Source organism: Pongo pygmaeus, chromosome 12 (assembly GCF_028885625.2).
Source record: "Pongo pygmaeus isolate AG05252 chromosome 12, NHGRI_mPonPyg2-v2.0_pri, whole genome shotgun sequence".
Classification (NCBI taxonomy): Eukaryota; Metazoa; Chordata; class Mammalia; order Primates; family Hominidae; genus Pongo; species Pongo pygmaeus.
The window spans coordinates 110,242,631-110,267,402 of record NC_072385.2 but is presented as its reverse complement, the minus strand read 5'-3'; the positions used below and the strand labels follow the sequence as shown (position 1 = coordinate 110,267,402).

General features: G+C 54.6%; 1 protein-coding gene across 2 annotated transcripts in view; it reads left to right on the top strand.

The window, feature by feature from the left end:
- The window catches only part of KLHL29 (kelch like family member 29), a 318,791-nt gene extending 294,644 nt beyond the window's left edge, over positions 1 to 24,147 (top strand). For both annotated transcript variants that reach the window (XM_054476535.2, XM_063648910.1), the window contains 9 exons: positions 9 to 147; positions 7,260 to 7,462; positions 8,846 to 9,105; positions 11,193 to 11,391; positions 11,521 to 11,703; positions 11,903 to 12,083; positions 18,700 to 18,893; positions 19,234 to 19,378; positions 22,009 to 24,147. In XM_054476535.2, the coding sequence (XP_054332510.1) occupies positions 9 to 147; positions 7,260 to 7,462; positions 8,846 to 9,105; positions 11,193 to 11,391; positions 11,521 to 11,703; positions 11,903 to 12,083; positions 18,700 to 18,893; positions 19,234 to 19,378; positions 22,009 to 22,192 (1,688 nt within the window). In that variant the 3' untranslated portion in view covers positions 22,193 to 24,147. The remainder of the gene's footprint in view (positions 1 to 8; positions 148 to 7,259; positions 7,463 to 8,845; positions 9,106 to 11,192; positions 11,392 to 11,520; positions 11,704 to 11,902; positions 12,084 to 18,699; positions 18,894 to 19,233; positions 19,379 to 22,008) is intronic.
- Positions 24,148 to 24,772: the final 625 nt, after the last annotated feature.

The window sequence follows — 24,772 nt, the reverse complement described above, 5'->3', positions numbered from 1 at the left end:
TTCTGCAGAAATGTTGAAGGAATTGAACCAGCAACGCAGAGCGAAAGCGTTTACAGACCTGAAAATTGTTGTTGAAGGCAGAGAGTTTGAAGTCCACCAAAATGTTCTAGCTTCCTGCAGCTTGTATTTCAAGGACCTGATTCAAAGGTTTGCCTTCCTTCCAGCTGTGGTCGGGTCTGTTCCTTTGTAGGACGCTTTTGTGTCGCTTTTCTCTTCCCCTCTCTTGCAGGTTCCTGAAGCGTGACTCCCTGTCACAGAGCCAGTAGCCATCTCTCCTCCTCCTCCTCCTCCTCCTCCTCCTCCTCCCCAGTACCCTCTCACACACAGCCTCAGAGCAGCCACTGTGCCCAGCACCCGCTCCCACCCACAGCTTTGCTGGTCACCAGGGGCCTCTGCCAGCAGTAGATAACACCGCGCCCCACCCCTGAGATCCCAGGTTCTCAGTGGCTCACAAGCTGTCCCTGAGATTAGGGGGGACTGTAGGCTCCATTTTAAGGGATCACGGCACACTGCCCCCACTGGGCCAGAGCAGGATCCCCAGTGCCATCGTCCCTGCTGTCGGTGGTTGACTAATGCCAGGAAAGCGCATCGGCCAGGCCGTCCCCGGGGCCGCTTTTCCCCAGCCCAAGTCGGGGAGAAGAGACTTGTAGCAAAGCCTGGGCCACACTGCATGTCTGATCCTTGTGCACTGAGCCTAAACCCACGCTGTGGAGCACAGACCAGGTGTGTCCTAAACACGGTCTCTCTCAACCCTTGCTCCCTCCCTCCTGCCCTCTGCCCTGGCTATTTCTACCTGAATGAGTCTTATTGGTGCATGAGCATCTTTTTTTTTTTTCCTCCATTATGTTGATTTTTTAATTTGTCTGCTTCATACCTTTGCAAAGAAGTCAGGGGCCACCTTCCAGCTCCGTAGTAAGGGAGAGCAGCCAAGGGGCCAGCCCAGGGTAACGCTCACGTTTCTCTCAGCCCTCAACAGATTAACGCCGCTGCTCCTCTTGCCTTGCAGCCTCTCCGGGGCAGACACAGAGCCGGGACTGTGCTCAGAGGGAGGACAGGACCTCTGCTTCCCAATGCCGTGTTTGGACTTGCCAACTAACCCCGGAGTGACTGTGTTTTGTTTCAGGATGGATCCCTGGCTGGCATCTCCTCTCCGATCCGGCCTTTCACATAGAGCCCAGCTGCCCTGTGGGAAGTCTCTGCCTGGCCACATGCCGGCCCTCAGCCTCGCAGGAAGGGGCAGGCTCTTTGGGACTTCCCGTCTCATGGACACCTCGGGTCTCCTGCCCCTGGTGCTTGGGCTCCTCTGTCCAAGCACAGGGGTTAGGGGCATGTGGTCTGGGGTGAAGGGACATGTCTAGTGGCCTCACCAGGCCGGGGAGGACTTTGTGCTGCCACTCTTGACAAATCCTGGACAGCAGGGGCCTGCATCTGGCTGCCGGATCATGGATGAGCATCCTAGCGTCTTGGGCCTGGCTCCAAACCAGCTAGAGAGGACAGAAAGCGGGCAGGCCAGTGCTGAGCGGCAGCCTAGTCCCCAGCTAGAACGTGGTGGGCAAGAGGAGCACGGGGCCCTCAGATGGCTTCAGAGACCACACATTGAAAGCCAGACTTGCACACAACAGAAAAGAGCACGTGATAGGAGAGAACCCAAAGTAGTGAAGGCTTCTTGGGCTGAGAAGAGGGAGGAAGAACATTCCAGGCCAGGGGTGGGGCATGAGCGGGGAAGGGCAGGGTGGGGCAGATGGCCCTCCCAGAGGAGGCTGCGCTGGGGCAGGCGAGCCCTGACCCCATGCTAGGACCTGGGCATGGTCTGAGGTGGGTAACTTCAAGAGCAGTGGGGAGGGGACGCCCACCTGAAGGAAGGAGAACAGTAGGATGTGTCTCGGTGGCCCTCATCAGAAAGGATGGGGCTGGAGGAGAGAGGACATCCCCACCTTGGCAGGCAGGAGATCTGGGTCCTACACCTGACTCCGCCGCTTGTCTTATGACCTCAGACTGGTCACGTCCTCTCCTGCGTCCTGGGCTTTCTCATCTATAAATCAGGAAATTGGTTCAAGTGATGCCCAGGTCTCCTTGCAGCTCTGACACCTCAGGGCAGAGGATGGGCAGGACCAGGATGGAAAGGCAAGCACCAGGACCCAAGAAGGTGAGGTGTCATGGGCATCAGAGGTCACGGGGAGGAGAGCAGGTCCACAGGCCAGTGTCGGGAGAGCTGGGGAGATGAGCAGTTGACCATCTGGTGTGTCAAGCTGAGCAGCCTGACGGACGTCCAGGTCCCCAGGTTGAGCCACCTGTAGGCAGCCAGGTGCATGGATCTGAACCCAGAGAGGTCTGAGGTTTGTAGAGACGGGGCTGGGGGGCCTTCAGCATACAGGAGGGTCACACAGGAAAAAGGGGAAGCCAAAGCCAAGCCCAGGGTGCCCTGTGGCTGAAAGTCGCCGTGTTCGTTTGCAGCCACAGAGCACACATGACCATTGGTGCTGATGAGTGCAAACAAGTGCCTTCTCGGGAGGAAAGCCAAGTCTTTACAGGAAGATGGTTTCCTTTCCTGCCATGTAAAATCATAGAGAATTTCACATTCTTGGTGGTCAAGAGAGAAGCTGATGTCACCATGTCTTTTCAGTCCCCTTCACATCCGTGACCCTGGAGACTTACTGTGCAGTGGCCAGATTGGCCCAGTGCAGAGCTGTGGCCCTGCCCTTTGACCCCAAGCAGTGGCTCCCCGCTCAGACAGCTGCACTCTTGTAAGGGGAGGGAGTAGGGACCTTCTCTGGGACCTCTGTCCTGGTGCAGACCTCCAGGACAGGCGGGAGAATCTGCCACCCGAGGCAGATTTGTGGGGATCAACATTGGACCTCCCTGGGTGAGCCCTGCCAGGGGCAGGTGATCCCTCCCTGCTGTCCCCGCATCCCCAGGTCTGGAGGCTCAGGCTAGACTCCCACCACCAGCCTGGGACAGGTGACATGTCCACCACTCCAGCCCCAAGGAGGACAATGACCCAGCACCCGAGCCTGGCAAGGACAGTGCCTGCCAGACCCAACCCCAGTGCAGACACCCTGCCCCGGAGCCACAGGACAGAATGTGGCAATTTAAGTCACTCACTGGCTCGTCACTCAGCAAACACACAGGAGCCCCTCCTGGGGGCGGGGCTCACACCAAACACCAGCCGAGCCCACAGTCTGGTGGGGACATGCTGCAGACAAGCAAAGAGACGAGCAGAGACGACACTTCAGAGACTCGTGGGCCAAGGGCCTGGCTGTGGAGGAGGGTCATTCAGAGAGGCTCCTTGGAGAGGTGGCATCTGATGTGGGTTATGAAGAATGGGCATCGGCCGGGCAGACAACTGGGGAAGAGCAAGGTCGAAAGGCGGGAGGAGGTCTCAGGTCCCACAGGTGACTCCACGTTGCTGCAGGGCCAGGCCTGAGGGTGGCTTGCAGGGGACGCAGCTGGAGGGAGGCTGGACCTGGGTCACAGGAGCCTGGGGGTGTTGCGACCAGATGTGTGTTTTGTAAAGATGACCCGTTCAGACCATGAGCGGGAGAGCTGGGTCTCAGTGTCCTCTCCCAGCCTGCGGCCGAGTCCCTTTGGGCTTGGCTGCCCCCGTGGCCATGCAGAAGGGTCCTGGCAAAGTCCTTCCCAGAGCCCCACACCCTTCACCCTCTTCCCTGAGCATGTGTGGGTGGCAGCACCTCAGTAGAGTGGACAGGTGTGGCTTGGAAGCCAGATAATGAGACTCCCATGTCTCATCTTGGATGCTGGCACAATGGCGTGACCCACACCTGTCGCCAAGTTACCAAGGGTGGGCCTGAGCCACACAAATCCCCAAGACCCAGGGAGACTGGGTGCATGCCCATGCGTGTGGCCTGCAGCTGATGACATGCCCGGGCGTTCATTCATGGGCAGAGTCCTCTCTTCTGAGCAGAGCTGGGAACCAGCCACCTGCCCCATGCCTGTCCCTCACCCACCACTGCCCATGGATTCCTCCCATTGCTCCAGACAGTGCCCAGCTCCCACCTGCAAAATGAAAACATCTGATCTCTGAGGTGCGTGAGGATGGATGAGGGCCTCCATCCTGATGTCTGGAAGGAAGGGCATTTCTAATCCTGGATGAGTCTGTGGCTAATGGTGGGACTGCAAACATTCCAGTAGTTGGGCCTAGCCATTCCTCTGCTGAGCAGAGGCTGCGTCCCGGACTCTGGCCTCTGCTGGGCACCCCCGCCCCCGGAAGGAGGTGACTCCAGGAAGCTCTGGTCTTCTGACAGACCCAGCCTGCCCTCACTCTACACCCCACCCCCCTGCGTCAGCTTCATAGAGAGGGTTAGTGCTGCCCGTCTGCCCCGCTGCAGTCCCTCCAAAGCCACATCATGACCTGATGGGCCAGCAGCACCCTAAGCCATTCACTCCATGGGGCCCAGTAGGACAGGACAAGAAATGGCTCGGGGCAGGGAGAGAACAGCCACCTGTGGAGGACACAGCCCCTCATCAGCGACCAGGGTCACCCATCATGGGGGTGTCCCCTCTGAAGGGTTCACCCATCACGGGGGTATCCCTGCTCAGAGAGAAGAGGCCTAAGGAGCACTGGGGTCCAGTCCCAAGACAGTCTGGTGTCCAGGGATACAGAGGCGCCCCCACCCCCTCACAGCTCTGCAGGCCATGCACGAAGGCCTGTGTGGATGAGAACTGTGTGTGTTGGTAAGAGGCACAGGCCTCGCCCTCTGGGGCCTCACCTCCTCCTTGAACTCAAATTCTGACAGAGCCCCCATCACATTCCCCTGTGCCTCTGCGGCCATTCCCTGCAGATCATCTGCCCAGCGGCCCCCTCCACCTGACAGGTGACCCTCACAAGGGGCCAGGAGGAACAGAGCCACAGCCATGCCTCCTGTGGCCAGGGGTCCTCCTCAGTCTAGACAGCACCTGCGATGCTCCACGGCACCTGTGCCCCTCCTCGTGTGCCTGGTGGCCAGGACCCACTCCCTGGCTCAGGCTGTGGGCAAGACAGGCAGCACCCCTCAGGGCAGCCATGTGAGTCCCATCGCACCTGTCACTCAGCCATGGACTGTCCGTCTGCCCAGCACCCCTCCCCACTGGGGAACTTCACGGCTCTTAGGGTCAGTGCATATGTGTGCGTGTGCATGTGCTCACACATCCTGAAGTCCCCCTGGGCTCAGCCCTTCACTGGCTTTGAGCTCCTCCGCCTGAGGACTCCTGGGTGGACAAATGGGCTGGCCAGAGGTGAAGGCAGCAGTGACTGGGGGCCTCGGGAGAAGGCTGTGGCCCAGTGTGACCACAGGGCAGAAAGGGCATGCGGAGGAGAGGCCGGACAGCGGCTTGTAGGAATGAAGGCCCAGGCAGCAAAGACAGGAGTATGAGGTTGACCAGATGGCTCTGGGGCTGGGGGTGTTTCTGTGATTTCAAGTGATCACATAGTGAATTATTTTTACACTTAACAAAGCCACCGAAGTATGGAAATCCATCCTGACAGCGGAAGACTAGGTGTGTGAAGTCACTTTAGAAGTCATTCTGTGTTGGGGGGTTTGGAGGGGCCTCTGTGGAGCCCACAGCTTGTCCCCTCTGCCTTCTGGGCTGGCCCAGGGCTTGGAGGCAGAGGCCCCTTGGGGTCCTGGTGGGATGAGCCATTGTGTGGGGAGGGCCTACTGTGGCCGCGCTGGGAGGGAGCCTGGACGCCAGCTCCGCGGCAGGATTGCACCTCCCCCTCTCCTCCTGGCCATGCCTGTGCTGAGGCCCTGGGAGGGCGGTGCCTGACCTCTGAGAATGTCACTCTAATGGTGGAATTTCAGGTACTGCCACATAGGGAAGAGTCTCGTGAGAAGGGCATTTTCCAGCCTCTGTCACAAAATCTCCACGGGAATTCAGACCTCATCTAGTTCCACCCTCTTGTTTTGCAGAAGAGGAGGCTGAGGGCCTGGGAGACCAAGGCTGCCCACCTGTGGGTGGCAAAGCCCAGGCACCCAGCGCCCCCAGCTCCCTGCCCCCTGCTCTTTCCGCCCACCCACACACCCAGCAGCTGGCCTCTGCTCGCTTGCTGGACACCTCGACAGCCCCACCGCCAGCTGCAGGTGCGCACAAGGGACCCGTCACAAGCATCTTGCCCTGTGGCCTCCTCGGAAGCGAGCGAGTGGACCACAGAGGTCGTTTCCCAACCATGTGGCTGAGCCCAGCCCGAGGCAGGACAGGGCTCAGGGTGGGAAGCAGGGCTGCTCGGAGGAGCCAGGATGGGGCGGCCAAGCCGATGGCCTGTGGAGCTGCCTCCGGACTCCTAACGCGCCGGGTGTTTTTGCTCCTGCTGTCACTTATGTATCGGTGTCACTCTTGCTTCATCTTATCTGTTTCCTTCCAGGTCCAGCTTTAGGGGCGGCTGCCAGGCCTTAGGAGCCTTTGCAATGGTTTTGTATTCCTGTAGACACCAGATATAAACAGATTTATATATTTGTGTCCCTCCCCTGCTCCCCCCGGTTCCCCAGCCCGATGCACACTCTACACGCAGGCCACTCTGACCTCTGACCCCGTGTTCCATGTGGCAGGAGGGCCCGCCCCGGGCCAGGCCCCAGGTCATGGCTGCTGGCTGTCTGTGGCGGAAGTCCTTGGTTGTTTCCTCTCCCCTCCTCCCGGCTCTGACCATTCTGTCCGTCTATCTCGTCTCGTCCTCAGTTTCAAAGCAATGTCATGAAGGGCTTCCTTTCCATGCCTAAAAGGAAACAATATGTTTTTGGAAAGAGGTGGGGTTGGGGCGGGTTCTGGGGCAACTTGGGGCCCTCGGTCTTGGGGCAATCAGAGGATATCTCTGGATCGGCTGGCATCATAGCCAGCTGGGAGCCTCCCAAGCCTGGGTCACGTTGGAGAATCTGCCACCCGAGGGAGGCAGGGCCAGGCTGGGATGCATCGGCCTGCTTTGGTGGAGACGCCAGGGCCTGCAGTGGGCTGAACCGTATTGTTTCCCTTTGAGGCCAGTCCTGGTCCTCGTCCCCATCCATAGCTCATGCTTTTTGATTTGCATCTTTCTTTGCATGGACATGCCGAGTAGTGATAAGCAGGGTTTTCTGTTCTTTTGGGCATCTCTGGTCAGACTCTTCTCTTTCAGATCCCGTGTCAGAGCATTAGGTTCAGGTGTGTCATTGCTGTGTCCTTTGAGCCCTAAAACCAAGGGCGTGACCAAGGTGTGCAGGGAGATCTAGCCCTGTGAGGAAGCGGCACGGTGGCCGCAGCGCAGGAGGTAAGGACACCCTGGTCTCTGTGCCTAGGTCCGTGCAAGAGAGCGGCCAGGGCGGCCGGGAGAAGCTGGAGCTCGTCCTGTCGAACCTGCAGGCGGACGTCTTGGAGTTGCTGCTGGAGTTTGTCTATACGGGCTCCCTGGTCATCGACTCGGCCAACGCCAAGACACTGCTGGAGGCGGCCAGCAAGTTCCAGTTCCACACCTTCTGCAAAGTCTGCGTGTCCTTTCTCGGTGAGCCCAGGGGCCACATTATGTCGCTTGGGGGGAAGAGTGCAGATGGGCGGAGAACTCCATAAACAGCAAGGACTGAGCAGGGAGGTCTGTGTGTGCACACCTGAAGCTCCCTCACATGTGGCTGGGTTTGGCAGGGCTGTTCTAAGATGGTAATTCGGATAACTACATGCAAAGGCTCTCTTTCCCTGGCATGGAATGAAGAGGACTCCGTGTCATTTCTCTGTAGGTAGGAGAGGCATACTGTGCCCCGCCAGGCCTTGTGGGAACAAATGGCACCATGAGGGCTGTGCACGTGCTCTGTTTGTGGGGAGAGGCTGTGGCCCTGGCCTCACAGCCCTGTTCTCTAGACCCTGAACAAAGCAGCCCAAACTTGCCTTCCCTTTACCTTATTCAACCTGGGCCACCCCAGATGTCTGCCCAGGTCTAGACATCTGAACTGTCCCCTTGAGTACCCAGATCTGCTGCCCAGGATGGGGACTGAGTGTCAGGAGCTCCCGGGGGGTCGCTGACCTGAACAACATGCTGCCTTTACACTTGATGCTGCCCTGCATGGGCGACGGCAAGGTGAGGGAGGGACAAAGATGAAAGCCCCCAAAGAAGCAGTGGCCTGGGGTGTGGAGTGCAGAGAGAAAGCCAGAGCCCAGCCTAGAGATGGGGCAGATCGTGAGGACAGAGGGGCACCAAGCAGTTTCGAGGTGCCGGGAACCACGATGGCGGTGAGGCTGGCGCACAGATGGGCCTCCAGGAACCCAGACACACCTAGGCTGGAAGAACCACTAGTGTGAAGGGGAAAGAGTGCGAGGCCCTGGGAGGGGCAGTATTGGGTAAACAGGATACGGAGATGGCTCCCACCCCAGACCTAGCCACTAAGCCCAGGAGAGCTGGCCAGATGGACCCCAGAGCCTAGCGAGCCAGAATGAGTGGGGCAGAAGCCTATGCAAGAAGCTGGGAGGTGCGTGAGGGGCACTACTGCTAACGAAGGAGTCTGGGACCACAGACATGCCTGGCACAACAGAGAAGATGCTGTAAGCCTCAGTGCCACCCTCGACCTCAGCAACAGTGTGACTCCTGACCCCAGCCCAGGCTCAGGCTCTGAGCAGGGCTCTCGTGCTCCATGCCTCCCAGTCTCGGTCCTTCTGCCAGGACCTGCGCACACAGAGGGAGGCCCCCGGGAGTCAGAATGAAATGGGGTAGGGGAGAACCCAGGAGAAGGATCGAAGCCTCCAGACACCCAGGAAGGGGGCCTGCAGGGACTCTGGATGCTGCAGGCAGGGTCCCCAGGATGTGGGTTCAGAGAAGGATCTAGGGTGACAGCGATGGGAAGAGGTGGCGACTGCTTCCAGGGCCCTTGGGTCAGTGGTCCTGCGCTCTCGCCCCCAGAGAAGCAGCTGACGGCCAGCAACTGCCTGGGCGTGCTGGCCATGGCCGAGGCCATGCAGTGCAGCGAGCTCTACCACATGGCCAAGGCCTTCGCGCTGCAGATCTTCCCCGAGGTGGCCGCCCAGGAGGAGATCCTCAGCATCTCCAAGGACGACTTCATCGCCTACGTCTCCAACGACAGCCTCAACACCAAGGCTGAGGAGCTGGTGTACGAGACGGTCATCAAGTGGATCAAGAAGGACCCCGCGACACGCACACAGGTGGGGCCTGCCCTGTCCCCGCCCCTTCTCTCTGGGTTTGGGGTCCCTCTGCGGCAATGGGGTCTGCAGCAAGGAGGAAGGAAGTGAACTTTCCTTGTCCTGCTCCCCCTGAGTGGCAGAGAGGTGAAGGGCGGGCAGAGAGGCGAGAAACCAGTCACCAAAGGATCCTCAAGGGCTGGCATTCCACCCCAAAGGAGACCTAAGTCAGCCAAGAGCCGCAGCACCTGCACTCTGCAGGGAGAAGTGGGTCCCTGAGCCAAGGGCTCTGGGGCTGCCAGGAACACGGACCCAGCTGGAGGAGCCCACACCTGCTCTGATTTTTGAGGGGACAGACAGCCCGCAATGGACCAAATGGAAACCCCTGCACTCAGGAAGAGGGAGAGTGAGGTCCTGAGTGGACTGTGTTGGGTAAACAGAGGATACAGAGAGGGCTCCCACCCCAGACCTAGCCACTGAGCCCTGGAGAAAAGGGTCCTCAGATCAGGTGGGAGGCAGGGTTTCTTTTCAGAGGTAGGAAGTTAGAGGGGGCAGCTAATAACAGTGATGGCCACAAGTCCCTATGACTCCCAGATCTGTGTCTCGGGCCCAAACCCTCTCCTGAGCTCCAGACCCCTCTGCTCAGTGGCCTTCTGGGCCTCTCCAGCAGAATGTCCCGCAGATTCATCTAATTCACCAAGCTGAAAGCCTACATCTCTTCCTGTGTTCCTTATTTCAGCCATGCCTGGTCCCCAGAACTGAAGCCTAGCTTACTCCCACCTCTCCCACAGCCATTTGGCTACACACGCTCATTCCTGCCTCCTTCCTCCCCGTTAAGTGGATCGACTTCCCTCTCCCCATCGAGACCTTCCTCCTCTCGCCAGGATTAATGCAGCACCTCCTAAGTGGTTTCCCTGCCTCTGTCTTGCTCCCTCCAAATCCCTTTTCCACCCTCCAGCCTGAGCGGTCTCTCTAAAAGCACACTGAACATCTCATCCATCCGCTCAAACCCCTCGTCAGTTGCCTCATCGACTCCACAGGGGAAACTGTGCAGTCCTTGTTGAGCATGAGCTGGCCTCCCCAGCCTCTCTCCTCTCACTTCTCCCTGTCTCCCTAAACGCCTCCTCAACAAAATCCTGTTACATCTCGTAAGAATAAACCCCATACAATTCTCCAAACACACCATTCTCTTTCACTCTCTGACGCCTCTACACAGGCTTCGAATGTCCGCCCTCCCATCCACCTTGGGCCTGGCAGAAGTCTGCCCATTTTGTATACCCCATCCAGACGCCATTCCCTCTGTAAAACCTCTTACTCCTGCACCCACTACAAACCCTCACTAGACCCTCCTCTTGCCCCTCGTGAATTTTTCATAGCAGATCCCCTCCCATTAAACTGTACCCCTTGAGGTCTGAGACTGGGTCACAATGGTCTTTGCACCCCCAGTGATGAGCGTCATGCCTGGCCTATGGTGGTCTCGTTACTCATGGGATGAAACAAAAGTAGAGTGATGAGCAGAGTTTGTTAGGAGGGGAGATTCAAGTGAGCCTGTAAAACCACCTCAGTGCAGGGTGACAGTTTGAGGCTGTGGGACACGGGACACCACTGAAAGAGTTTTCAGTGCTGGGGAGACACAGGCTCCCACGGCTGAGACTTGCAAGCTCAACAATCGCCATCTCCTTGAAGCTTTCCTGGGTCCTCCCACCTGTTCCTGAGTCCTTGTCACACTCACAGCTCTTTAATAATCGTGTCTTCCTCATTTTAACCTCTGCCCCTGCCCCCAGTGGCCTGATCTGCAGCAGGGGCCCACAGCCCCAGGTGGAGTGACAGAATGGGGTGCTAGGGGGATGAACAGGTGCTCCCACTCCTGCAGGGCTGGCTGCAGCCTGCCAGCCTCCCCTCCGCACCCCTGCGCTCCCGGCCCTCCCCTCCACACCTCCAGCTGACTAGACCTCCCTTTACCTCTGGCTAAGCTAGCAGAGTATCTACACTCCCAAGCCTAACACAGCCTGGAATTATCCATTCTTGTGCAGCCCCACACCGTTTCTTTCCTTCCGGGAGGTGGCCCTCTCTTGCTAGCCTAAGAAGATTCTGTCTCCTTTATCCTGCAGTACGCGGCTGAGCTCCTGGCCGTGGTCCGCCTCCCCTTCATCCACCCCAGCTACCTGCTCAATGTGGTTGACAATGAAGAGCTGATCAAGTCATCAGAAGCCTGCAGGGACCTGGTGAATGAGGCCAAACGCTACCATATGCTCCCCCACGCCCGCCAGGAGATGCAGACGCCCCGAACCCGGCCGCGCCTCTCTGCAGGTATGAAGGGGCTCGCCCCAAACCTCCCTAGAAGCAGTGTCTTGGGCTCAGTGGTCCCAGTGAGGTGCCAGGCACAGATGCTGACAGTCTTAGGGTGTGTCCCAAGGGCGCCCATCCATGTCCCTGCAGGTGTGGCTGAGGTCATCGTCTTGGTTGGGGGCCGTCAGATGGTGGGGATGACCCAGCGCTCGCTGGTGGCCGTCACCTGCTGGAACCCGCAGAACAACAAGTGGTACCCCTTGGCCTCACTGCCCTTCTATGACCGCGAGTTCTTCAGTGTAGTGAGTGCCGGGGACAACATCTACCTCTCAGGTGAGGCCCCCTGGGGCTGGGGCGGGACCAGGCATGGGGGTCCCAAGGGGACTGCTCCCCACGTCAGGGCTGAGGAAGGCCGTGGCCCAGAAGTATCTACTTTGCAGGTGAAGGCTTCCTCTGCCCCTGGGGCTGGGCCTGCCGACCCCGGGCCCCTCCTCACCCTGCTCGCTCTCTCTGCCTCCCACACTGCCTCCAGGTGGGATGGAATCAGGGGTGACGCTGGCTGATGTCTGGTGCTACATGTCCCTGCTTGATAACTGGAACCTCGTCTCCAGAATGACAGTCCCCCGCTGTCGGCACAATAGCCTCGTCTACGATGGGAAGATTTACACCCTCGGGGGACTTGGCGTGGCGGGCAACGTGGACCACGTGGAGAGGTAATGAGGCCACGGTCAGGACAGGGGCATGCTCTATGCTCATCAAGAACTGAAATCACGTCACTCTACCTCCCGACACCCACTCGGTGGCGATGGAGCAGAGCCTGGACCATTCATATGGGCAGTCATCCCAGGCTCTTCAATCGCAGCACCGGGGGGCAGCAGGCATCTGTGTCACCTTTGCAGTCTCTGAGATGGGAGATGGGGCGCTTCTGTCCCGACAACCCATTTAGGTGTCAGACAAGCTGGAGGCCCAAGATCAAGTTGCAGAAGACCTGGGATGAGCCAAACCATCCTGGCCAGGCAGTCAGGGAACACCCTACACCATGAGCACCAGCCCAGAGACTGCTGGGGTTTTGGGCAAAGCTGGAAGCAATGTTTAAAATGCAGGTCATGCCGGTGGCGGTGCCTCCGTGTCCTGCCAAGCAGGGGTCCCACACCAGGGAGCTCCCTTCCTCCCTCCAGCCACACACACCAGGACATCTGTTCGTAATACAGGGAGAGGCCACTGCATACAAACTAAGCAGTTTAGGGAGAACATTCTTGCCAACCCTCTAGAACTTTCCAGAAGAAAAAATAAGCCAAAGGACCACGTGTGTGAACCTGCCCTCCGCTGGGAGCCAGAGCCTGGCTTCCTCCCAAGGCCATCGTGGAGGGTCAGATACAGGCATGAGGGGCGTGGGCTGAAGTGGGTGCTTCCAGATGAAAATACAAAATCCTTTTCCCTTGAGCCAGGGAGACTGTTCTTACAGAGAATGGATGCCTGGGGGAAAAGCTCAGGAAGCTTCGTCAGGCAGCAGAACGGAGGCTTAGTCCTGCTTTTGGAGAAACTAGTGCCTGGAGGGTAACCCGTCAGGCTGACCTGGCCCAAAGCACAACCCAGGGGAGACAGCTAAGATTGCCAGAGCCCCTCTTGCACCTGAGCCCACCACCCCCACCGCCACGTGCCACCAGAAAGCACATCTTCCCGTGGGACATCATGTTGCCTATGAAGCCACACATACCCCTCAGTTTGTATTTTTTTCCTCCTTGGTGGCTAACTGGACACTTGACAAATGTTACAGCAAAGATGGTTGCAGAGTGAGACAGGCTCTGAATGCTCATTGTGGGCTTTTAACTCCCCCAAGTGGAGCCCAGAGATGGCCCAGTAACAACATTTAATTGTCATATTGATCTGGCAATCATGGGCATTCCCACGTGAAGATGAGGATATTAGCGCAGTTGCTGGACCTGGGTTGGCCCCGGTGCTGGCGGCCTTCAGTGTGACCCACTGCCCAGCTATGCATACCCCAAGCATTCTGGAAGCATCCGCTTCCGATCATTTGTCATCCAATAATAAACACATGAAAAATGAGACATTTTCTCCGTAGGAGTAAACTGAACTGGATCCGTCATTCTGTCTTGCTTTTGTCAGCTATTTTTAATCTCCTAAGACACTGATTACTCATTTTGCAAACTTATACTGTTGATAAATATAGGGATTTGTTCAAGGATCAAATGCACCAACTAAGCAGTGAGACAAGCTCCACTCTTCCAGGGTCCTGGAGCAGTTCTCCAAGACCCAGGGGTTGCCTGTATGGGCCTTCCCTGGGGGGCAAGGCCCTCCTTCTGGCTGTGAAAGTTCAGCATGGGCACAGTGTGAGCGAGACCACCCCGGGAACCCCAAGAGATGAAGGACAAAAGGGTGCCCTGAAGGGCCCTGAGCCCTTCCTTAGCCCACCAGTCTGCCAACTGTCCTTGCAGGGGCAGGATGCAGGCTTGAAGACCTCTAGGCCGTGTGCGTGCAAGTGGGTTGGAGGGTGCAGGGGAAGGAACGCTCACTGCTTTCCAAGAAGTGTAGCTAGACCCCCTTCGGGTAAGTTGCTTTCTGTGGCACACAGTGGCAATGATGAGAATTCAGGGTGACAGGAAGGTCAGGGTAATGGGGACAGACACCAGGGTGCTTTGTTCCCCAGGAAGCACTAATGGTACAAATGGCTATTATATTGATAATGAATGAGATATATGGTGCATTATAATTATATTACATTATGGTATTACAGGAATAGAGCAAGATTATATAATTATAGATTAAGACAACAGCACAATAGACAAACCTGTATTATATCATTATATAAATAACCGGGTCTAATATTTTATAGCAATATATTGCAGTCACTGTGGTTACTGGATAAATGATAGCAGAACGCCTCACTCGGCAGGGTCATTTGCATGTCATTAGCATATCCTTCTCAAGCAGGAAGCTGACAGATTGAGCTGACGGGAGGGCTCATGGCTTGGCAATCAGCCACCTGGAATAACAAGCTCTCAGGAAATTCGCATTTGGTGCGATATGCCATCATACTGAAACACTGAGGACTAACAGTCCCATAATCTTCCACTGTCTCCCAGCTCCTTCTGCAGGAGCTCTTTGGAGCCCTGCCATATTGGCTTAAAAAGCAGATATCTGAACTTCTGACACTGTCCAAAAAGACACTTACTCCATTGCATATAAGCCACATATCATTTGTCTGGGGCTTAATTGAATCTGCCCTGCTGCTGCCCTTTGAGACATTCCAGCCTCTTCTCAAATCCAAGCACACAACTGGACGTCACATCACCCTCGCTCAGAGGCAGAGGCACAGGCTCTGGGAAGCCAGTTTCCTGGGGCTCTGGGCTGTGACCGAGTTATCGCGGGTGTCCCAAGGAGGCTCACAGAAAGAAAGCAGGCCCCATATGCCTCCCAGGAAAGATGTGCTGGGGACAGACCCAACCCTGGTGGCACAGCACGCCATGCCCAGGCCTCGCATTGCGTCCAGGCACTCACCGAACAGTGAGCAGCATGGTAGGCAGTAGATGTGTCCCCTGCTGGGAGGGCCTAAGTATGGAGGCAACTGGAGTTGGGAGACCAGCCCCCAAGGAACCCGACAGAAACACTGAGGACCGATATTCCAGCTTCCCCGTGAAGCAAGACCTCAAACATCCCAGTGACCTGGCCAGGCTGCTGAACCCCAAGTCTGCTTTTCCCAGCAGCTGCCTCCTATTGTCCTTTCTCGGGAGAAACCCTGTCTTGTCTGGAACTCATGTTCTATCAATCACTTCATCCTCTTCCTCTGCTGCTTTGTCCTGCACCCCACATCAGCAGATCTGTTCAACCCAACCGTTTGCCTTCTTGGTGCCCAGCCCTGGGGGCTGAATGCTGATTGATGGAGGAAATCCCACCCCACAACACACTGGCCCCACCACACAAGGTGGTGCTGCGAGGCAGCGTTTCTGGGTTTCCCTCTTCAGCACTTTCTCCCACTCTCAAGAGCAGTTATTTCCCGTCTTGACCTCTCTCTTCAGAGATCTGACCCTACAGACTCCCCCACTACTTTGGTCAACTCTGACTCCTGCTTCACAGAGAAAATGGAGCCATTAGTCAAGAACTTGCTCACCTTCCTGCAGGTACTCCTACAAATACAGCTACACTCGTGCCATCCTTGACTTCCTCTCTCCTGTGCAAATGGACTCCACATTCCCTCTGCACTTTGGATTCCATTTGCATCCACCTCCTGGAAGCCTTCCATCATCAGCCCTCCCCTCTCTTTCATATACATTTAATCTTTCATTATCCAGTTTGACTCCTTCCTATTTTAGCATGTAAACACAATTAAACATTCCCCTTAAAAATTAAAACAAGACCTGTTTTCTGCTGGCTCGTGAGATCTGAATGTTAAAATTACAGGAACTCTGAGCCAGTTGTTAACCACAAAAATTTAACAATTTTTAATTATTAAAAATTATATACACAATATTAAAACAAAGGTAATCCATACTCAAAATTCATCACTTCCTAATTTTTTACTATATGTTACTACGCTCTTGGGCCTTGAGGTTATATATGCCTATTGCACCTCTCCAGGGAGGAGATTCCAGAGAATGGTGGCCACAGCACATCTCTTTCCAACTCCATGTTCAGCAACATCCCTGTGGTAGCTTGAAATCAGTCAATTGGGAGGAGTGACATCGCAGAAACCAGCAAACGCTACAAACCATGACGTTTTCCCTAGAGAGCTGGCTATTAAACATTCATCAGCATTCCATTGACCCCTCTCAGCTCCGGATTCTTTTCTAGGTCCTACCTTCTGTGCCTCTTCACAGCTAAGTTTCTTCCAAAAGAAGTCTACACCCACGGTCTCCACTGACACAAATGGCTTCTGCATCTCTTGTTCCAGTTGAAGTGCCCTTGACTACAGAGCAGTGGCCTGCTGGAGATTCCATCCTCCATCCTTGAAGCCCTCGCCTTTGGGGGCACAGCCACTCACTCGCTGTTGGGACCTGGCTGCCCTCTGAGGATGCCTCTCAGCTCCCCTCTTAAAGGCTACATTTCCCCAGTTTGTCCTCAGCCCCCATGCACTTCACATCTATCTCCCGAGCGCACTCCTGAGCTTCCATTTCCAGCTTTGTGCCAGAGATCCCACAGCTGAATATTTAATCCACATCCAAATATCTGAGTGTCTGCTGCATATCTCCAGTTTGTTGCCCACAAATACTGTAAACTTCTTGTGAAAGAAACTGAAATCACCCTCCTCCCTCAACCTCCCCATCCCACCAGTAGTGTCACCATCCACCAGTCCCAAGCCAGACCCTGAACCATCCTTGGCAACTATCTCCTTTAGCGCCAGCATCTCATCAATGAGCAAACACACCCATTCCCCTCTCCTTCTGTTCTCCTGTCCTCATACTCTTTTTGTCATTCCTTGGTCCAAGCCACTGTCGCATCTCACCAAATTTCTTGTGCAGACTAGTCCAACTAGTTTCCCCGCTTCTGACCTCTTCACTCCAGGACATACTCCACCCTGCAGACACAGTGATCTCTCTAGATGCCAAATTTGATCACACTATTTCCCCGCTTAAAACCTTCATGGCAGTCAGGCGCTGTGGCTCACATCTGTAATCCCAGCACTTTAGGAGGCCAAGGTGGGAGGATTGCTTAAGCTCAGGAGTTCGAGACCAGCCTGGGCAACATAGGGAGACCTCATCTCTACGACAAATCAAAAAATTAGCCAGGCATGATGGTACACACCTGTAGTCCCAGCTACTCAGGAGGCTGAGGTGGGAGAATTGTTTAAGCCCAGAAGATCAAGGCTGCAGTGAGCCGTAATCATGCCACTGCATTCTAGCCTAGGCAACAGAGCAAGACCCTGTCTCAAACAAACAAACCTTCACCCACTGCACTCTAGATAAAGCCCAACTCCCTTAGCTTCGCACACATGGCTTTTTTTTTTTTTTCTTTTTGAGACGGAGTTTTGCTCTTGTTGCCCAGGCTGGAGTGCAATGGCGCGATCTTGGCTCACCACAGCCTCTGCCTCCCAGATTCAAGCAGTTCTCCTGCCTCAGCCTCTGGAGTAGCTGGGATTACAGGCATGTGCCACCACGCCCAGCTAATTTTTTTTTTTTTTTTAGATTTTTAGTAGAGACGGGGTTTCTCCATGTTGGTCAGCCTGGTCTCAAACTCCCGATCTCAGGTGATCCACCCACCTCGGCCTCCCAGAGTGCTGGGATTATAGGCGTGAGCCATTGCGCCCAGCCCACATGGCTCTTTTTAACTACCCCCCACTTCCAGCCATTCCATACTACGGAAGCACCTTGACTGACAATGGGGTTATGTCCTGATAAACTCATTATAAGTTGAAAATATTCTAAGTCAAAAATGCATTTAATACACCTGCCCTACTGAACATCATAGTTCAGCCAGCTTACCTTAAACATGCTCTGAACACTTACGTTAGCCTACAGCTGGGCAAAAGCATCTAACACAAAGCCTATTTTATAATAAAATGTCAAATATCTCATGGATTTTATTGAACACTGCATATTACATCAAAATTGCAATCGTTTTGCACCATGATAAAGTCAGAAAATCCTAAGTTGGGGACCATCTGCACTATAAATTCTCCCAAAATGCCACCTTTGCCTACTGTTCTCCCTTCACCTGTAATGCTTTCCCTGTGCCCACCCAGTCCTGCTTCCCATCCACCTAGCTAGTAGCTTATTCACCCTTCAAGGCCCAGCCTGGGTATTGGCGCCTCCAGGAAGCTAATAAGACCTGTTGGAGCTACTGTGTGCCCCCTGCCGTGTGCACCTTGGGTTTCTCACCTTCAGACCACTCAGCATCCTGCATGTAATTGTTCTTTGTGTGTTTTATTTGGCTGCCTTCCCCACGAGGCCATAAGCACCTCGAGGGCAGGAATCGTGCTTCATCCAGCACGTTTCTCCAGTTTCCAGCCCAGGGCCTGGCTATAAAGCAAATGCTCAGTCCAGCATTGTGGAATGCAAGGGTAGGACTGAGCTGGATAGAGAGGAGGGGAGCGCTGTGTGAGCAAAGGGATGGAGACAGGAATTCTGCGCAGACGCTGCCATAGGCAGAAAGAGCCCACTGATGTTCCAGAGGAAGGCCGAGAGGGCTAGTTTGGACCAGACCCCCAGAGGCCTTGAGTGTCTCATCGCAGTGCCCCCCACCGCTGGTGTGATCTCAGGCTATGCTGGCCATGCTGAGGGCGAGGAGCAGATGGCAGTCTGCTGCCCTTGCTTGTGACCTCTGCCCCGCACAAGGTCCATCTTGACCCTGGGTTCTTTTTCTCCTCTCCTGCAGGTACGACACCATCACCAACCAATGGGAGGCGGTGGCCCCTCTGCCGAAGGCAGTACACTCTGCTGCAGCCACAGTGTGTGGCGGCAAGATCTACGTGTTTGGTGGGGTGAACGAGGCAGGCCGAGCTGCCGGCGTCCTCCAGTCTTACGTTCCTCAGACCAACACGTGGAGCTTCATCGAGTCCCCAATGATTGGTGAGAACCAGCAGTGTCCTCAGCCCAGGGCCAGGGTCGCATCCCTGCCTTGCTGATTTGTTCAGTATCCCATGCCCAGAAGTCAGGCTAAGCCCAACAGCTCTGCAGACCCAGATCTAGAGGGTGGCAGGAGTTGCCGAGCCCCCCAGCTCAGGTGTCTGGAGAAGGGCGAGTGAGTCAAGGCTTCATATTCCCCTAGGCCCCGGACCCATCCCCAGGCCAATCAGTCACTTGTTGGAAGTCTTTCCAGCTTCCTTCCCTGGAGGGTCTTCTGGGAAAGAAAAGGAGAGGGAAGTCTGAGACAAGCTGCCGTGACCTGCCTGCTCTGCTCTCCTCACAGACAACAAGTATGCCCCCGCTGTCACGCTCAATGGCTTCGTTTTCATCCTGGGCGGGGCTTATGCCAGAGCCACCACCATCTACGACCCTGAGAAAGGAAACATTAAGGCGGGCCCAAACATGAACCACTCTCGCCAGTTCTGCAGGTGAGAGGCTGCAGCACCTTGACTAGGGCTGGGACGGAGGAGCGGGAGGAGGAGGGGTGTGACCACATGATTTCCTGCCATTCAGTGACTGTAGCAATTCCCAGGCCCAGAGCAGTGGCCCTCCCCCTCCAACCACAGGAGCGGGCGTTAGCCCAGACCAGTAGGGTGGAGCCCACGGCAGCCTCTGGTCCAGGAACCCAACCCTGGGTCTCCAGCTGGCCCCAGCTCCAGCAGAAATGAACCATTTCCTGAAGGCGTCAAGGCTACGCTGCTCTCAGTGAGAGGTGAGGTCAGCTTCCCCCAGGACCACCTGCCCCATCACAGACGGAAGGCAGTGCCAGGCCAGAGCTGTGTGATGCCCTACAGGGACAAGTGACTTCTTGGGGGAATGCTCTGAGGACATGAACAATCCTGATGGCTTTGGGAGTTGTGCTTGGGGCTCAGAGTCCCAAAGGCTGACTGGGCAAAAGCACACACAAACCCACCCCTGCAGGCAGAGAAGGTAGAGGGCTGAGTGTGGCTCGGTCCCCAGGCTTTCTGGCCCTGTGGCAGTGAGACACCAGTCTCTGCTTTTCCAGCCCCATCCTTTCCTGGACTAAGAGGAACAAGGAATAAAAAGGGGCCCCAAGGCCAGGTGCGGTGGCTCACACCTGTAATCCCAGCACTTTGGGAGGCCGAGGTGGGTGGATCAGTTGAGATCAGGAGTTCGAGACCAGCTTGGCCAACATGGTAAAACCCCGACTCTACTAAAAATACAAAAATTTGCCAGGCGTGGTGGTGTGTGCCTGTAATCCCAGCTTCTCGGGAAGATGAGGCAGGAGAATCGCTTGAACCTGGGAGGCGGAGGTTGCAGTGAGCCAAGATCGCGCCACGGCACTCCAGCCTGGGTGACAGGAAAAGACTCCGTCTCACAAAAAAGAAGGGGCCTCAGAAACCCCATTGTCAGGACTCCCATAGCAGATGCTTCCTGAAGACATCTTGTGCCTATGCAGAGGTAACTGCAGAATCTTCAGTGTGGGAATAGCATGAAGTACTTAGAGTGCCCATTGTTTGTGTAGCATAGCTAGAAAAGATATAAACTACTACTAGCATGTCAGTGACCTTGGACACATCCCTTCCCCTCTCTGGGGAAGTTCTATCTGTGAAACAGGTGGTTGGACCAGACAACTGCTAAGCTCCTGTTGGACTGAGATTTTACAATTCTTGAGCCATACTTCCATGTCACATACCCTAATGGTGGCAGTGTGCAGAGCACAGTCTGACTACCCTGTCCACTGATGCAGACAACTGGAGCATTGCGCTCCACTTGGGAGGATGCCCGCACCTCCTCTGAGACTAGAAATAAATGGGAAAGGGCCAGGCACGGTGGCTCACACCTGTAATCCCAGCACTTTGGGAGGCCGAGGTGAACGGATCACGAGGTCAGGAGTTCAAGACCAGCCTGACCAACATGGTGAAACCCCGTCTCTACTAAAAATACAAAAATTAGCCGGGCATGGTGGCAGGTGCCTGTAATCCCAGCTACTCAGGAGGCTGAGGCAGGAGAATTGCTTGAACCTGGGAGGCGGAGGTTGCAGTGAGCTGAGATCGCACCACTGCACTCCAGCCTGGTGACAGAGTATGACTCCGTCTCAAAAAAAAAAAAAAAAAAAAGAATGGGAAAGACTTAACGGCAAATGGCAGAGTTAAGTTGGGTCTTGCAAGAAAATCAGGTAATAGGTGCACCACAGAAGGAAAATATGAGGGCCCCAGATGGCACGAACTAAGGGAGAGAAGACTGGAAGCTTCAGGGTCTGGTAAGAAGTCCAGACTGATGTGTTCTCTTTAAGAGATTTCAGAAACGGGTGGAGCCTTTGAAAAGGTATGTGTCCAATGTCAGGGACTAGCCAGGAAGAAATGGCCATTAGCTGAAATGAAAGAGCGTCAGGGCTAGAAACAAGGATGTGGACGTCAGTGCAAAGAAGCAGCTGAAATGCATTAAGGGAGTCAGTGCAGAGAGGGGCCAGATGCTGAGCCCTCATGATGAGAGGAGCTAACTGAGACAACAGGAGCAAGCCAGTGAGTGTCACATAGGGAAGGGGTCCAGGCACAGCCATCGGTCACCCTGCAGAGCATGCCCGGCCCTTGCAATCCTGGGTGGGCAGCAGCACCAGGTCACACAGGAGCACCTTGGCAGGTGGAGCTCCCAGTCAAGTGGCTGACGTTCAATTCCAGCTGAGCTCCTTATTATTCTCTCTCGTCATTCTTGTGAGTCATGTTCCCAATTTGATTTGAGCAGTAGGAAGGCTGCGTGTGCCACACAAGAGTCTCCAGAAAGCCTCAGTGACCTGAGCTGAGTGCCCGCACAGAGATCTTTCATCTCCCAGCCATGGTTAGTCACTCTGGCGGGGCAGGGAGGGAGCGCCTTCTGCCGCTCGCAGGGTGGCATAGCATGGCTTCCTGACTGGCCCTGGAGGACAGGTGTTTTTCTTATGCCAGCCCAGGTTAGAGGAAAAAAAAGGGCAGCAAGATCCCAGATGCCTTCTGCAAAAGGCACAGGCAGCCTACAACAGGACACGACATTGAGAACCTATCTCCAGGGCCAAGTTGGAAGTGAAATGCCTAACTCTGCCCCCGCTTTCTCCCAACAGTGCCGTGGTGCTTGATGGCAAGATTTATGCAACTGGAGGCATTGTCAGCAGTGAAGGGCCCGCGCTGGGCAACATGGAGGCCTACGAGCCCACAACCAACACATGGACCCTCCTCCCCCACATGCCCTGCCCTGTGTTCAGACACGGCTGCGTCGTGATAAAGAAATATATTCAAAGCGGCTGACATCAGCAGAAAGCCCACAATAAGACTGTGGACAAGTCTGGTGAGGCAAGTGCCATGCAATGATAATTTTCCAGCGACACCAACAAGAGGCCAACAAAACACAATCAAGGAACTCACTGCGCTCAACATGTTGAATATTCTCTACATTGAATGTAGAAAATCATCCTCGCCTTTGGATGTAACGGAGGCACCGCGCTTGGAGCCGCAGGAACCACGATCCCGCTGCGGGGCTGGCTGCCTCCTGAACAGGGGCGCTCGCTCTGCCAGGTGCAATAGAGTTTCACATATTTTTCAACTGGGAGAGAGAAGCCGTTTTTTCCTTCCTGCAGAGCAAGCTTGATCCCTAAACAACCATAGATCAGTTATCTTATGACAACATTAGGCATCAGGCTCTCTTGGAATAAGATCAAAGTGTCCTTATCACTTTGATTCCAACTTTTGTTTTTTAACCAGTCTACACTTTCAGTGGCCGACAGAAAACAAGGGACAATACTGTGCATCACAAGGCCTAGGAGGCTGCTGGTCCCCACCGGGGCTGAAGAGAAGCCCAGCTGCCCACGCGGAGCCAGGGGTGGCAGCCGTGGGACAGCCGGGGAGCGGGGACAGCAGTCTGTCCTTCACAGGTTTTTCTACTGTGTTTTTGCTGGAGAAGGACAGTGATTGCGCTAGCTTTCTCTTACCCAGGATGAATTATTTAGATTTCTGAGGCATTTTCTTGATAAACAAAAGGCTATTTTTAAGTACTGAGAGGAGGAGCAGGCCACAAGAGGGATAATGTTGTGGGAATTCCCAAAGCTCTTTGTAAGTAGTGCCAGAGGGGGGCTTTTGCTCTCATTTTTCTATGTGCAGAATAGAGGATCTCTCCTGGGGTGGGCGATGCCCCCATTTTATTTTTAGAAAAAGTAACTCCCAGACAGCCCCATAAAAGCTGTGCCCAAGGAAGAAGAGTCTGCTCTAGAAGGAGCCCGGTTCTGGCTCAGGACAACGGCCCAGCTCCCTCCATGAGGTCAAGCTGAGGACCCAGGCCAGTGGGAAGGGAAGGAGGGAGAATAAGCATCTATAAAGCACAGGAGACTATTTTTGATATTCATAGCTATATATTAAGGCACCTGCCGCAAGAGCTCTCAGGATGGGGACAGCCTTCTTAGTGGAGGCATGGCAGCAAGGCCTGAGGGCATGAGCAGAACCACTCTTCTTGTCACATACGAACCTGAGAAAAGGGAAGCCAGGAGGGAGGTCACACCATGGCTCAAAAGGGAAAGGCCTTCCCGCTTGTCCTTAGCCCCTCAAACCTCACACGGTCAACAGTTTCCATTACAGGGCAGGAAGAATGCTGCCGCCACCGCCGCCGCCACTGCGCTGTTGAGTTGAAGTTGGTACCAAATACACATTTACCACTTTTATATCTGGGAAGTCAACTTGCCATCGTTTCATGATAACAACCATTTGTAAGAGAAAAAGGACACGCTTTCCATCGTTCAGTATTTATTTGATGACACAAAATTCCAGTTCTAACGCTGGGCATCAACTTCTAGCACTACGAGTGTGGCTCCCACTTGGACAAGATACCGAGCTTCGTTATGCAGTTTTTAATATTATTTATTATTTTAAAAAGTAATAAGCACAAAACTACATACATTGTATGTCATTTAAAGTATTTATGTCAAACAGGGTGCAAGTGTGAACCCAAGGACTGGAGCACAAATTCCTAACTGCCTGGGGCAGGGCTAATGTTAGCATTGGTGTGCGTCTGCCTCCAAAGGAGGTTCTAGTGGTCAGCGAGACTCAACACAGATGACATTGAAATTCCGTTTCTCTCCTCATCTATCACACTGGAGCAAAACTGGCTATTTCTGTGAATGATATAAAACAGGGTTCTCTGTAATGGTATTGTACATAGTATATGTTTATTGTTAAGTTCTTGTTATATTATAATAAATATATTTATAGATCTAGACTTGGAAGCCAACGTAATCTTTGTGTGCCATCGTCCTGCCACAGGGATGCAAAACCTGTTCTACCCCTCATACATCAGCTGTATGGGTTCTCTCATAGACTTTAGTGCAGAATTTAATGATTAGAAAGGATGGGACTCCATATTGAGGGAAGGTTTAGAGTTGAAAAGCCAAGAAGACAATTGTAGGTCAAAGTTGAAAGGCACTTGCAAACACGCTGGCACTGGCTCTGAGGCTCTTTCTTTCATTGAAGTGCTCTTCTTATTACACTTGTGCAACTGAAAGCTTCAAAGCTGTTAGCTTCCCACTGGTATCACTCCTGTGCCGGGGACCCACTTAGAGCCACATGGCAAGTCCAGCTCATGAGCCTAAGAGGAGACACAACACACTTTCTCCAGGAAGAGGAACACAGGGTGATTTGTTTTCTCTCTTTTTTTTTTTTTTTTTTTGGAGATGGAGTTTCACTCTTGTTGCCCAGACTGGAGTGCAATGGCACGATCTCAGGCTCACCACAACCTCCGCCTCCTGGGTTCAAGCGATTCTCCTGCCTCAGCCTCCCGAGTAGCTGGGATTACAAGCCTGTGCCACCACACCTGGCTAATTTTGTATTTTTAGTAGAGACGGG